The sequence below is a fragment of the Nematolebias whitei genome, chromosome 7 (assembly GCF_014905685.2).
Source record: "Nematolebias whitei isolate Nwh7 chromosome 7, NemWhi1, whole genome shotgun sequence".
Classification (NCBI taxonomy): Eukaryota; Metazoa; Chordata; class Actinopteri; order Cyprinodontiformes; family Rivulidae; genus Nematolebias; species Nematolebias whitei.
Genome location: NC_056504.1, coordinates 14,294,605 through 14,309,234, shown reverse-complemented (window position 1 = coordinate 14,309,234; position 14,630 = coordinate 14,294,605). Strand labels below are relative to the sequence as shown.

Sequence of the window (14,630 nt, the reverse complement as noted above, 5' to 3'; positions counted from 1 at the left end):
GAACTCAACCTTAACGCATTGTCTCCAGCACTTTGGGACTTTGTAGTGACCTCAGCTCTCTGTTTGAGGGTGAATTGATGCAAACATATTTATTTATAAAGTGATTTAATGCCTCTAAAATCCTTAACATCTATTGTATTTATCTGCATTTTTCCTGTTATATAATAAGCTTGTTCCTGGCCGTTTGGAGTCGCGCGCCTCTCTGTGCGCTTTTACGCACAGAAGGCCAACAAGGTCACGAGGCCCGCAAAACGCAACAGGCACGTCTGGTCCATCAGTACAGATGAGAACCACCAGTCTGACTCATAGAGACATATCATGTCAAACACACGCACGGATAATAGGCTGCAGCTACGGCGCACCTGCGTAAAACTCTTCTCCCGCCTGCATGTGCGTAAATGTCTATTTTAAGTCGAATAGGCCCGAGTTTTAAATAACAACCTAATATGGGGAGGAACATAAAGAGATTGCTTGATTATTATTCTAAAGCAGACATATTTAGGTTGGAATAAACGCAGCAACAAGGACGTTTTCGGTGAAACAGATTCCAAATTTATACTACATCCAAATCAGCTCCGCGGCGCTGTTATCCCCCAGAACCAAAATGTGCACCAGGCTCGCAGTACACCCTCCTCCTCCGTTCACACGCACACATACATCTCCATCTCATCCCCGCCCCTTTCCAAAATTTTAGATGAAAGGGCTTTTGGATTTTGGATGACGCTGTGGATCACGTGCTCATAGGAAATACACTCGCTATAATTTTTTGGAGCTCCCTCGTCCTGCTCAGCCGCCTGTAGTTGTTTAGCCGCCTCCATACAGTGGAGCTGAGGGCTGCTGGATAATGTAATGTAATGTACCTTACCGTGCTCACTGACGGGTTCACACCAGTTCACCGGGTTCACTTGAGGAGAGCTGCCACCCCACGGGGTTTTTAAATCACATTTTATATGTTTGTTTTTTTTTAACTCGACTCCTCTTTCTGCTCGGCTCGGAGCTGATCCAAAATAATTCATTTATGAATCCGGGTTGGATTCCATCTCTCCACCGCTGAGGTAAGACTCCAACACCAGAACACTCGGTCCAGCCGCGCCAGCTCCAAACTTGTTTACCCGAATCCACATCTCGCTGCCGAATATTGGATTTTCATGTGGCGCTGCGGTGAAGGCAGCTCGTATGAAGTCGCCAATGTATAAAATGGCGACAGTAGGTGGAGGAGGCGGGTGGAGGATTTTTTTTTTTTTTTTTTAAGTGGGGGAATATAAGGTTATTTTGAGTGGGCTCGGAGGCGGTGTGCGTGTGTCCCCGCAGCCTTCCTGGTGAACGGAGCCAAACGGGTTAACTTGTTGGACGGATCCCCCGTTTGGCTCCGTCCTGCGCTAAATGTGGCGTCTCTGCGCGTTTTGTTGCTCAACGCGCCGAGCTGCGAGCGCGTTTAGTTGGGAAAGACTTTTCAAACGCATGCGCTGGAAGATCATCAAATCAGAAATATGCGTTTAGAGAAGACTGGGAGCTTGAAAGTGGACGGAAACTATCTTTCTTTTTCGTTCTGCTCCCTCACGCCACGAGCCGCGAGGAAGGCCTTTATATTTATGCACGGGAATCATTTGCGTTTTAATTTCCTTCTCTTCCTCCTGCCAACATGTGCTGCCCCCACCCCTCCACCCCCACCAATCATCACACACGCACACACATTTGCACGCAAACATAAAATAACTGCAGAGATTTTGCAAACTGTCAGACACTGGATTAAATAAATACGATGTATATGAAATATAATCTGAAATATGATACATATTCCAGTATCTGAACAGAAATGTTGCCCCAGCCTTAGTGCCATGTGTCTCCCTCTGCCTTCAGGGTAGGGCCCTCTGCCTCAGTGTGAATCATGCGTGGGTCCAAGTCAGTGTCCTCAGCACAAAACCCCAAATTATTCAAGCAGGCGGCTAGACGAAGCATGAATCACTGGTCATTTTTAGGCGTGCGTTAACCCTGTAATCTTTTGTACAATGTAGGCCGCACAGATGACTGTGCCACTCCGACTCCCAGCTGTGTGCAGGGTACAGTCCCATCTCCAGTGCACCCCGATAGTTAATTTTCAGGCGTACCGGCAAAACAAAGGGACGTGAGCACTTGCTGTGCTGCTCCGGCAGACTGTGCTCAGCCTGGCCCGGTGAGTTCAGTGTGTGTCGAGGTTTGTATTCCGGCAGGACGCCTGCACTGGTGGAATGTCAATTCCCTTTTGTGGATCCCTGGGAACGGTCTTCCATCTCCCTTCTTGGAACTGCTCTAATGAGGCCAGGCATATTGCCTTTCATCCCGCACTCCCTGCAATTAGGCATAGCTCATAGTTTTGTTATGGCCACAGCTGAGTGTTTGTATACAGACACACAATGTAGTGGGCCAAGAGTGCCCACTCCCCTCCCGACAACATTCTCATATACCTCGAATACTGGAGCTACTTTTCAGGATTTGCTGCTCTGACCTCTTGTAGACGGTATGTTTTCATGTGCCTCCCACTGCTCAAAACGAATCTTGTGCCAGAGAATACAGAGGAGGGTCGTATGGTCATATTTGCAGATTTAGCCAACATGGAGTGTATAACATTCCTTGAGTTCAGAGGAGAAAAAAATTAAACGTCTAATGCCGACAGAATCTATTTTCAAGCTGCTTTTGTACAAACATTCGTTCATTTCAGCCGCGTACTTCATGATGCTCACAGAAAATTCTCTGAAAGCCAATACCGATTCCTATTCCCCCCGCCCTGAAAGGACGGCGTGCTGCACAGGTTCACTGTTATTTGGGTCTTTCTTTATTTTTGGTGTTGCTTTTGTCATCGGACCAGTGCAGCACCGAAGCCCGGCCCGCTCAAAAGCCCCACTAAACCAGCATAAACCAGCATGTTTGCTCTGTTCCAACCAAAGAACTGTTCACTGAAGAAAAAAAAAAAAAAAGCCTTAGGGCTGCTGCTGCTGGTGGTGGTGGAGGGGGGAACCCCAGCCCCTTTTCTCTGTCCCATGCAAGAAAGGTTTGGTCAGCAGGAGCTGGCATTTACCAGGCTTTGGCGATTTGAAGCGGCTGTAATGTCAGCCATTTTAAGGTGGACAGTACAATGTGCCGTATGCCGCCATCTTTCTTCCTTTTCGTTTCAAACGTTTTGTAGTCTTGGCTACAGAACTGAAGAAGTTAATCATCTTTAAATGTGATTCAAAAAGATGCACGACTCAGACTTTTTTCTACTAGTACCATATTGTTCATTTGCGGAAGATTAAGAGAATGATGCGGGATGTTAACAGTGAGCGCTCACGTTAGCGCAGAACTGGCTCGTACCGATGGATGCTTGGCGCTTCAAGTGGCGTTTAGCAGGTACGGCCTCAGGCCTGCACATATAACAGACAGGTGGTCTGTCGCTTGTTCAGCTGGGGTATTTCCCCCATCAGGCCCTGTCAAACAGAGCAGCAGTGAGTTTTTGTCCCTACGATGTGATTGTAAAGGATAAAAGGTGAAGTTGTCGTTGCAGACCTCATGCAAAGTTTCCCAGAGGAGCCTTGAGTGGACTTTTCAAAGATGGTTGGCGTGGATTAAGTTTGTCCCGCTCCGGATGCAGTCCAAGGAATTCAGAGTGCATGTGTGTGTGTGTGTGTGTGTGTGTTGAGGTTTGATGGGTGTGGGCAAGCGCCTCCGCTATGAGTGTGTGTGGCGTGGTGGGCAAGGGGAAGAGTGGGGTTGCCATGGCAATGTTAACACATGAGTGGCACCACCGTCGGTTTCCCAGTGGATGGGGCTGCAGTTATGGAGGTGAGGGAGGGGAGTGCATGTGTGTGTAAGTGTGTGTGTGATGAGAAGGACATGGGCAAGCTGGCGGACAACACCTGCGTCTCAGACGTTCAGACACGAACACGCCCATGGAAAGGAAACAATAAGAACCCACAACCAAGAAGTAGACTACACACTGAAACCCTGTGGACGTCTTCAGCTGGACAGGCATGTGGACGAGTGTGTGCACGTGATAATGACCCCGGTGACTCCAAACTGTTTTTCAGCACACGCTACACCGGATCTTGACACTTGCTCACACCCATTGCCCATTCCTCCAACATATTACCAGTCTGAACCAGTCCACCCGTCCTGTCAGAGCCCCGCGTCTGCACGACGGACACAGGAGACACCCAAACACCTGAGGGACACGGGACAATCACACTTTGACAGACGTCCTAATCCTTCCGGCTCTGGATCAGGTTTCTTTTATAAAGGAGGCACCATTGTTCCCAGTCTGTTGGTTTTCTCCGTCTCTGCCTTATTTTGGGGCGTCCAGCTGATCCACTCACATGACATTAATTAGTTTAATGGACATCTGGCAGAGATGCTGTTGCTAAACAGATTTTTGATCTAACAAATGTCTCTGTCAGGAGATACATTTGCATCCCCCTCCCCAGCTCCCACCTCTTTGCTTCAACCCCCAGCGGACGACAGGTTTTGAGTTTTTTTGTATTTTTCAGGCTCAAGACAGCCGCTGATCACTGTCAGTGCAAATTACACACAAACCAAATGTGAGAGGATTTCTGCTTTTGTTTTTTTTGTTTTTTGTTCCTCCCCACCCTCCCTCCTTTGCAGCTGTCACACTGAAAGACTCTCCTTTGCCACTTCTGAGAGAAAGATTTTTCAGAACAGTACAGGTGCTAAATGTTGCGGAGGTGAGGAGGGAGTGTGTGGAGAGACGTGTGCCTACGCGGTGTCAGCGGGGAGGAAGATAGAAACGGCACAGCCTGTCATCATCATCAGTCATCCTCTCACTTCACTCCCAAACGTCTGAGTTTTGTCTTCCTTTGTCCTTCCCTCTCCTCCAGCCTTCACGTCCTCGTCCGTGCGACAACAAAAACACCAATCTGCGTTCGCCGAGGTGACCCAGCTATCTGGGAGTGTCTGAATCCGTGGACTGTTTTGAATTAAATTTTAATGCCTAGCAGCCACTTTGCAGCCTCGCCTCTTCTTCTCCATTGGCAGTAGCTTGCTGTAAATTGGGCATGTTTTTTTTTTTTTAGGTGGGGGGTGTTGTAATATTGTAATTACTGCAGCAGTTTATGAGGAGGAAAGGGAATACATGCTGGTTTCTTTTAAACGATTTGCTCCAACAAGAAGGAAACAATCAAGTGTACACATAGAAACTCCCATGTAATAAATGTTAAAGGTTTTGAAAATGACACGTAAACCTCAAATCTGCCATTTAATCTGGCATCTAATGTAAACCCCATCAGAATTTAAACCTAGCTTAATCCCATTTGTTTTGAAACGCCCGTTTTGGAAAAGTTGAATGGTTCGAACATGGTTTCAGTCCAGTGAGCGAGGCCTCGGAGCGTGGGTGTTCAGAGCCCCGCCACTTCTATCACTTCAGATCCTGCGTGGCTCCTCTGGTCTGCTCCCTCTGAGCCACAGAGCCGGTGCCAGCACGAGGACGGACGACGCACCGGGGACGGCCATCATCTGAGCGGCGTCTACCTTACTGCTGAAACACAGCGCTGCGCTGTTCAGAGCCGCCCGGTCAGCGGCTCCCCGTCTGGGAAGCCCTTGTCTCGTTTCTGATCGCACGTCTCAGCCGCCAAATAAAGCAGCTCTTTCTCTGGATCGACGATCCGATTCTTCATGTAACCTCGCTTCAACGTACAAACTGCTGCTGACCTTATCATCCAGGAAGTGAAGAGAAGCACTGCCATGTCCTCGTTTTCTAAAAAATTCTGGAGTATAATCTATATCCATGTTGCTGGCAGCAGTAACAAACAGGATAACATTATTCAGTGACATGGACAATATTCATCACTTTTGTTTTTGTCACTCTGAAAAATAAACACAAGATTAAGTTACTTTTATTAGGCCATGTAAGTGCGATTGAATATAACGCAATGTCTTTACAGCTTTTCATTCATGGTCATTTCAAAACAATGTGGGCTGAAATAAATAGTTTGGGTTTTATTTTTAGATAGGGCTCTGAGAATACGTTATAGACTATTAATATCTTACCTGTTGTAGATAGCGCTCTGAACAACTTCAGTTTGGAGTAATTGAGTTTAATTTCGACCAAATTGACAAGATAATGCCTAATTTAAGTGGCACCAAGACCAAACTGGATTGCTGAGGTCCTAAAACTCCAATCTCAAACACTTTGGATGCCATTTTACAAACGTTTTGTACCACGGTCAGCATTGTTTTTATGTGGTTATCCAAGCAGAAGTATCATAAATTACCGGCTGGGCTGCTGCAGCTATTTGTGCTTCACACCAACCACAGAATACCAAATAAATAATCCTGTAAAAGTGACTATAATGGTGTCTCACTGGGTTGCAACTGTTATTTTTTGCAGTAGTTTCACTAAATTTTGAGCGCCCGTGACCAACAAGCTGAGCGGACACATTTTGAACAGCCAGTTTTTGAGATGCCCATATCGACTTTGTGACTATTTCAAAAGAAAAACGGTCACTTCAGTTTTTGAACATGTTCAAAACTCAAGCGAGAAGACTTTGTAACTCTGGGCTCATCGTGAGGGAACTGGGAACCCTGTGAAAGTTGATGCAGTTGATTCAAGAAGGCAGCAACCTGGTTCGATTTGAGCCTTTCTTGGAGCAGCCCAGGGGTCTGCAACCTGTGGCTCAGGGGCCACGTGTGGTTCTTTAGTCCCTCAGTGACGGCTCTTTGAAGCTTTCACCAAAACTTCATGAAATTAAGACGACCTGGTGACCTGACTGAACTTTGTTGGATTTTCTACTTGGATTATTGAGCATGAACTTTGATGTTTTGAACCACTTTGGCTATGGCTGCTTCAGAGGAGTCGACGGGGGATAGGGCGGGCCCAGAAACCATCTTATCACCAGCTAACTGGTTGGTCCACAATGTGAGTGTGCTGCTTGTGGGACTCAGTTTGTTGAGGCTCCTTGGACTGATGAAGTCCTTTGGATGCAGGGCGAAATGTCTCAACATAAGAAAAAAACAAAAACTGTCCAGATGACCTGAACTTTGTTGAAATTTATTTGTATTGATTTTTATACCCACAGCAGAAAAGGCTAGTTTTGGTAGTTTTATTGTCATACTTTTGTACATTTTTGCCCAATAACCACTAGTAAGATAAGATAACTTTATCGATCCCACAGGAAATTGTTGAAGTACCTGTAGTAAGTAAGTTTCTTTCGGCTGCTCGCTTCTTCAGATGTCACCATTCGCATGAAAGACAATTTGTTTTACGCCGGATGCCTTTCTTGACACAACTTGGGATCAAACCCGCAACCTCAGGATTACAAGACCACAACACTGGCCACCGAACTACTGCAGCCCCGCCCGATACTTATTTATTATTCCTCACGTAGGCCCGCAGAGTTCAGTGCTTTCATTTGATCAAAATCTGTATAAACTTTTTTTTTCCTTATGTGATATGGTTATTTTTTTGTCTTAAAAATGTAAAAATATCAATAAATGTTAACATTCATGATATACTGTAATTTGAGTTTTATAATGCCACCCCCACTGGCCTGAAAAGCCCCCCCTCCAACCGATTCAGTGGCCCATGAGCCATCAGTTGATAATCACAGCTAGCAGGTTTTGTGGCTCCAGATACGTTTTCTATAGAAATGGCTCTTTTGATTAAAAAGGTTGCAGACCTCTGGACTAGCCTTTAGCTCATCAGTCAGATCAGATTTGAACTTTATTTTTCTGAACCAAGGTCATCAAAAGAGCTGTCAAAGGATCAGAACTGTCCTTTTTAAAGCAATTTTATTACTTCTTATCATCTATAACATTTGACATCCTTTAATGTATGTTTGAGATCACCATAGCGTGAAAGCTGACTTTTAAATCCCTCGCACAGTGAAACGAACTCGGTGACTGCCGTGTCCTCAGCAGGGGTTAATCGAGTGTGCCGTCAGAGTATATCATGACCTCTCTGGCAGTAAAACATACAACACACGGCCGCTTTAGGATTCAGCGAACCAGGATTACTGCATAAGATGCCAGTGACCTAGTTTGTTTGTTTTTTTCTTTTGTTTCAGTTTAGTCCTCTATCGGCAAACAGCATCCATCAGTAGAAATGATAAAGATGTAGCTGAAAGCATTGTGCTGTCGGCTCATACAGCTGGGCAGTCACATGACGGTTTCACTTTAGAACGGGTTCATCTTTTATTTAACTTCTAGCCAGCTATGGAGAACATGCACGTGGACGAAGTGACATGCACGGTCTGTTAAAATGCTCCTCAGCGTGTGCAAACATAAAGTGGGAAAGGGGAAAACAGCTGAAAGTATGTGGAATGATTTTCTTTGTAGCCAGTGAACTGTAGAACAAGATGTTGAGGAATGCTGAAGTTTCATCATGCAGCCAGTTTTGGTGGCATGTTGTTTTCTTCTCAGTAATAGGCTTGCAGGAAAAGGCAAAGTCTGAGTGACGGGAATAGATGATGATGGGGTGAGAGCAGTTTCTGCAGCATGTTACACATCAATGCATCTCTAGAGTCAGAAATGAGGACAGAATGGTGTAACGGAGGCTGTGTGAGTGCAAGTGTGTGTCAGAAGTTCAAGCAGAGGGCATGGGGCTGCAGAGCGCCGCCTCCACTTTCATATTCTTTTCCTCATTCGTTCTCCATGTTTTTCACTTTGCAGAGATGAAAAAAAGTGGACACTCTGGTTGTAATGTATCCACTGTGGCTCTTTTTTCCTCCTCGTTTTCGAAGAACAAAGAGGAAAAGATGGAGCGTTGTAGAAACAGTTCAGGAGAATTAGTCAGCTTGTGGATTTGTACCCTTGAGCTGTGTTGTGTTTGTATAGCATATGCGTGCACGGCCTTGTTACGACTAAGCAAGTGTAGGATGAGTCCGTCAGAGTCAGCAGCGTGTGTGTAATACCAGATGTGGGTTTTTTGTGTGTCCTGAGAATACTTGTAGTCTTCAGCATCATGTCAGCTGTGACACAAACACCAGATACACCTAATCATCTTGACATTGCGTCATGTTGGTAAAGTACATTGTTTGGTACATGGCTGACGTCCAGGTTAGACCGATAAAATAATCACTGTTATTTGACCTTTGTACAAAATCAAGTCAGAGGGGGGGCAGGGCGTGAGATCTCACAGTCCACAGGAATATATATTTAGAAATAATAAATGTAAAATTAATCCTTATGCCTAAAAAGAGTCCTGCTTTAACGCCCAACAAGAAGGAAATGTTTCTGGCACACACAAACCCGTGTGCGTGTTTAGCATATTTGCGGTTGCTGAAGCAATGTGAGACCGTTGGCGAGGTTAGATACATTTGGCACTATCAGGAGTGCGTCGATAGGTGTGAAATCCCAGAGGCGCTCTAAAAAAGGTTTTCACTTACTGACTTTAACTTGCTCCTACAGGAAGGTGCTGCTTTAAAGCAGACATCATGTTTACACATTACTGTATATGACACAGTAATTATTCTGAGCTCATATATTACTACAAATCAGAGGAGATGGTGAGAAAGAATTAATTGGGCTTTTTTTTGATGGATTTTTACATTTTTTATTCATCAGATATGTGTTAATATGTGAAAACTGCACCGAACACCTTAATTAGGAATGTGTGTAAGAGTGAAACCTGTCCCCACTCCCCTTGTTGTTGGATAAAATCTTTTATTTTGTAGAAGTCCTTCTTATACTCAGGGTAAATCTTTTTCAGGATTTTGCAAATCATTCCAGTCTCATGTTCAGTGCATGAATAGTCTTGTACACAAATTGCAGTCAGATTTTTTAAATATGTCTGGTGAATGAGATTCACACAATTTTTTCCCCTTTCTGCAGTCTTTAAATGTGACCTTCGTTTTTGATTAAAGGTAAAATTCTTGTTTTAAAGGAAAGCTCCAGACTCATTCAGTTTGGTGTTTTTATTGCCGGCTCCTTTCACACTTTACATTTCAAACCACATGTATTAGCCCGAGTGAGCATTCTGCTCGCTGTAACATTTTTCATATTGCTTTTTAAACACACCGTAATTATAATCTAAATGTCATATACATTGTGCCTACATTCCCTTTTACTTTCATAATTTACTCCTTTGTTTTCTGTCTTACATTTTTAGCATTAGTGGCATTTGTTTTCTATAGCTGATACATTTTTTCTCTTTGCTTCTCTTACATCTCAGGTTCTGTGAGAGCTGTTCAACGTGTCCATGTGACAGTAGTCCAAAAGTGGCAGAAGGCATGAAGCAACACTGTGATGTTTTAGTGGCTGATCCATGACACCAAACTCCACTCAGCCCTCTCCACTATCCACCTGCCCTCTGTTCACTTCTCACTGGACAACCAGTCACTCACTGTCCCATTCACACAAAGCTGCAATATGGCCAGCAAGAGGAAATCCACTGTGCCCTGCATGATACCATCCAAATCCAAACATGTGCGCGAGGAAATCATACTGGGCTCGCTCCCAGAACTCCTACCAACTATCCCCGAAGATGGCATACTCAGCATCTCTGGAGAGGAGTCTGGCCATTTCTCTCACACCTCCTCCAAATCTGACAGTGGCAGTGAAACGCAGAAGGGAGGCACCTACAACTGCGTCACTTGCCGATTCGAGTCCAGAGATCTCAACTACTTTTTGGATCACATGCACAACTGTCACTTGGACTTCAGGGCCCAGCCCACCTTCTACTGCCTGAACTGCAGGGTGTCAGTCGTACGCTTTGAGGCTCTTGCACTGCACAACGCTACTGCCCACCCTAAGATAATGGAGGGCTTGGTTACTGCCTCCTTAAGTGTCAGCAAGAGAGATGGAGTAACAACTGTGGAGCAAAGCCTCTTCACCAACAGCAGAGAAGACTACAAAGAATCTGGGATCTCCCTCACCAAAACACCAATTGCCAAGATGATGAAAGCCAAAGGGGAGCATAAAAAGATTGTGGTTTCTCACACCGTGGAACTACGTAAGATAGACTCTGGAAAGGATGTAGACCCCAGCTTGCTGACTAATGTGCCTGAACTCCAGAACGGGGCTCTCAGTATTTCTGGTGTCCCAGCTAACCCAAGGACCACTGTCCCCCATGTGATTAAAACAACAGTGTCCAACCAAGTCTTTCACCAGCACACTCCCCCCCTATACTCTTCTCTCTCTTCTGACTCAAACAAAGATCTTCCAAAGGTGATGATCCCTCTCAGCAGCATCCCTACCTACAATGCCATCATGGACACCAGCAGTTTTCTCAAGACATCCTTTGGCAAGTTTCCCTACCCGACCAAAGCCGAGCTCTGTTACCTAACGGTGGTTTCAGAGTTCCCTGAAGAGCAAATCAAACTATGGTTTACCGCCCAGAGGCTGAAGCAGGGTATTAGTTGGTCTCCTGAAGAAATTGAAGAAGCCAGGAGGAAAATGTTCAACACTGTTTTCCAAGGCGGAACACCCCAGAAGCAACCTGTGACACCACGGCAAGTCAATCACATCGTAACTCACCGCACTGTCAACGCCAATCCAGGGACCAAAGGACCAAACTTTCAAATGGCCAAAGTTCCTTATACCAGTACAAAACCCAAGCCAGTTGGAGTTATAACCACACAGGCCAACATGACAACCAAGCCCCATGTTACGAGGGTCTCGTATTCTTCTCCACTTGCCCCCCAAAAGTTTCTTCCAGTTGTCCAGTTATCACAGGAACCAACCAAGACTGGTGAACCGAATGTGGGGTCAGACAAGAGCAATGGTCTGGACTTGGCAGGAAGCAGCGGTTGTGTCAGTAGCACAAGCAACAGTCGAAGCAGCAGTAGCAGTAGCATCAGCAGCTATTCCAGCTGTAGTAATGGTGTTGAGAACAGGAAACTGGGGAATAACAGCAGCCCAACCAACAGCATCAATAGCATTGCCACCTGCTCGGTTAGCATTAGCAATAATGGTGAGCAGTGTGCTACTGACCCCAACAGCAAACCAAACACGGAAAGCAACAATTTGCCAGTTGGCTCAGAAGGTTCAAACGGCACCACAAGTGAAGCCGTCACCAACAACACCAGCAAATCCAACGCCACCTGTGACAATCATAACAGCATCAGCATCAATGTGCCAGAACTGGCCCATGCTGACAAGTCTGACAACAAAAACAACAATTACATACACAAGACCGACAACAACAGTATTAGCAGTGAATGCTCTAGATCCACCTTTAATGACAGTGTCCCCAACCAAAATGATGCCAGCAAATCCCCAACTGGAAGCACCAGCACCACTGTCATTACAAAAAGCAACTCATCCATTTTAGATGAGGCAAAATGCAACAAAGACTTTCCCATAAAAGGCATGTCAATCTTACAGCAGCTCATTAAGGAGGAGGACCCAAGTGTTGGAGAAAGAGCAGAGCTCAGAGTTGACCCCATTAAGATCAACTTTAAAAGACTGAAGATGAACGAACCAGAGACTACATCCAAGGTCCATCAAGAATCCAAGTGTGAGATTGAGGTGTCTGCCTGTCATACATCCTTCTCACCACCCTGGGGCAACAAGACCGCCCAGCAGCTGCAAATCCTCCGGCAGGCTTTCTCTAACACCCGCTGGCCCAGCAGCCTACAGTACGAGGAGCTGAGCATCCAGACAGGCCTTCCTAAGTCAGAGGTGGTCCGCTGGTTCAGTGACAGCCGCTACAGCCACAAGAACGGGCAGCTTAAGTGGTTGGAGACGTATCAGCGGGCGCCTACAGAGTCAGAGGACACAAGAGCTCATGGGGACCCTGAAGCTGAATTATTGAAGGACCCTCGAGCAGCTAAACAGATACTATTGGAGCAAGAAAAGAACATGCACCTTGGAAGAGAAGCAGGGCTGAACTCAGGGCAGCGGGTTTCATGGCAGGAATCCTACGCACCGCTGTTAGCCCTGGCGAGGTCGGAGGGGGGCGGTGAGCACGACACAGCTGAAGAGGCAGAGCAGGACCCCTGGTCTAAGAGAGGAGAGGACCACCAGCAGCCAGCAACAAATCAGTCACTCATCGAGCAACAGACTGAAGCCAATCAGGCCAGGTACTTCACTGAAAACAACCCATTTACAATTTACTAAAGTTAGGTACACTTTCCTTCTGGGCGCCTTGTGATATTTTACAAGCCATTCAGGAAAGGGAAGAACAATGTTAGCCAGGGGGAGTGATGAAAGCATGACAGCTTGCTGTTTGTAGTGGCTGCTGCGTGATGTACAGTAAAAAGGAAGCAGGAGAAGCGTGCACAGGTACTCATGCTGAGGAGCCTATTCAGGCAATCAAAGGTCTGCGTTTAAGAAGCTATTTTTAGACAAAGCTGGGTACTAAATTATAGATTGAGAGCGAATGCTAATACGTGTGAATAAATCATGACAATTGTTTTTGATGAGATGGATTGTTAAGAAGCGAGCGGACATATAAATGAGCATGTTTGTTTTTTTGTTTATTTTACAATTTATACATGTTCTGAGCACGTTCTTACATTTTGTGTGTGTTAGGGATCGCCTGAGGATGGAGCTGCTGGAGGTGTGAGGAAGCAAATTGGACCCAGCCAGAGGAACGTGATGTTTAACGGCTGGCTCTGCTCCCCTGGTCATTGTCTAAAAAAATTTAAAAAGTGTGTTCATAATGACAGCAGATGTGATTGTAGCTGGACAGTTGGACTCTGACTGAAACTGTGAATACCCCCACTTCTCCCTCCTTCTCTTCTTCTTCCATCTGCCATCACTTCCTGCCATCGTCAAAAAGAAAGAACTTCTCACCTTTTGAGTCCTGTGATGTTTTAAGCCTTTCATGCTTCTTTGTGGTTGTGTGGGGAGGGTGCACAATGAGGTCAGAACAAGGGATCAAAGAAAAGAAAGAAAAGACGCACACCGACTGGAAAACTGACTTGAATGAACGAAGATAGGTTGGGATAGGGCCAAGAGCTATTGTTTATGGGCCACAGGGAGAAATATATAAATATAAATATATATAAAGGTAAAACTGCACTATAAAAGATGGTTTGTACTGACTGGACAAACAAAAAAAAAAAGTGTCAAGAAAAATGTTATTGTTGGCTTTGTGATATTTTTTACTTTTTTAGCAACCAGTACTTCAGCACTGCCTTGAACTTTACTTTTTCTGTTATTTGGAGTTTCTATTCTATCTACTCTTTTATCGTCACTGTAAGTCCAGATGCAATCAAACGTGTTTCATTTAGACCTGTAAGATGTTGGTGATCACTTTGCAGTTCAGCTACACACAAGAGACTATATACAATGCACTAATAAGACAGCAATGCTTAAAAAATAATAATAAAAAACAATCACTCTGCTTCACAGTAAAAGTATTGACAGCTTTGCTAAGATCAATACACTACACTGCCGTGCAAACTGAACAGAGAAGCCTGTCACGCTAACGTTGCCTTACTCAGCTCTGTCCGTGTGTTTCTATGACCCGTCTGTCCGTCACCTTGCTTTCGAGCAGCCGTGCTGTTCAAAAATAAATAAAAAAAATAAATAAATCATGCCAGTGTATTGATAGTCACTGTTGGTCCATACCTGTGAAAAGTAATCTTGTGCTGCTTTCTGTACACTTGGAGATGTTCAACTTTAAGCTGTAACCGTATCAAAAATTGTAACTGGCAAAATGTAAAAAAAAAAAAAAAAAAAAAGAAATTCTCAATTTGATCCCAAGACACTGGCAGAGA

At 45.1% G+C, this 14,630-nt stretch overlaps 1 protein-coding gene across 2 annotated transcripts; it reads left to right on the top strand.

Annotated features, from left to right (window-relative positions):
* Positions 1 to 774: 774 nt before the first annotated feature.
* Positions 775 to 14,427, top strand: zhx3a (zinc fingers and homeoboxes 3a). Of its 2 annotated transcripts, XM_037678659.1 has the most exons (4): positions 775 to 1,055; positions 10,136 to 12,986; positions 13,438 to 13,474; positions 13,578 to 14,427. In XM_037678659.1, the coding sequence occupies exons 2-3, from the start codon at positions 10,333 to 10,335 to the stop codon at positions 13,469 to 13,471; spliced, it is 2,688 nt and encodes an 895-aa protein (XP_037534587.1). In that variant the 5' UTR covers positions 775 to 1,055; positions 10,136 to 10,332; the 3' UTR covers positions 13,472 to 13,474; positions 13,578 to 14,427. The 2 variants fall into 2 exon arrangements, with proteins under 2 accessions (XP_037534587.1, XP_037534586.1); XM_037678658.1 differs by having other exon boundaries at positions 13,438 to 14,427.
* The last annotated feature ends 203 nt before the right edge of the window (positions 14,428 to 14,630 follow it).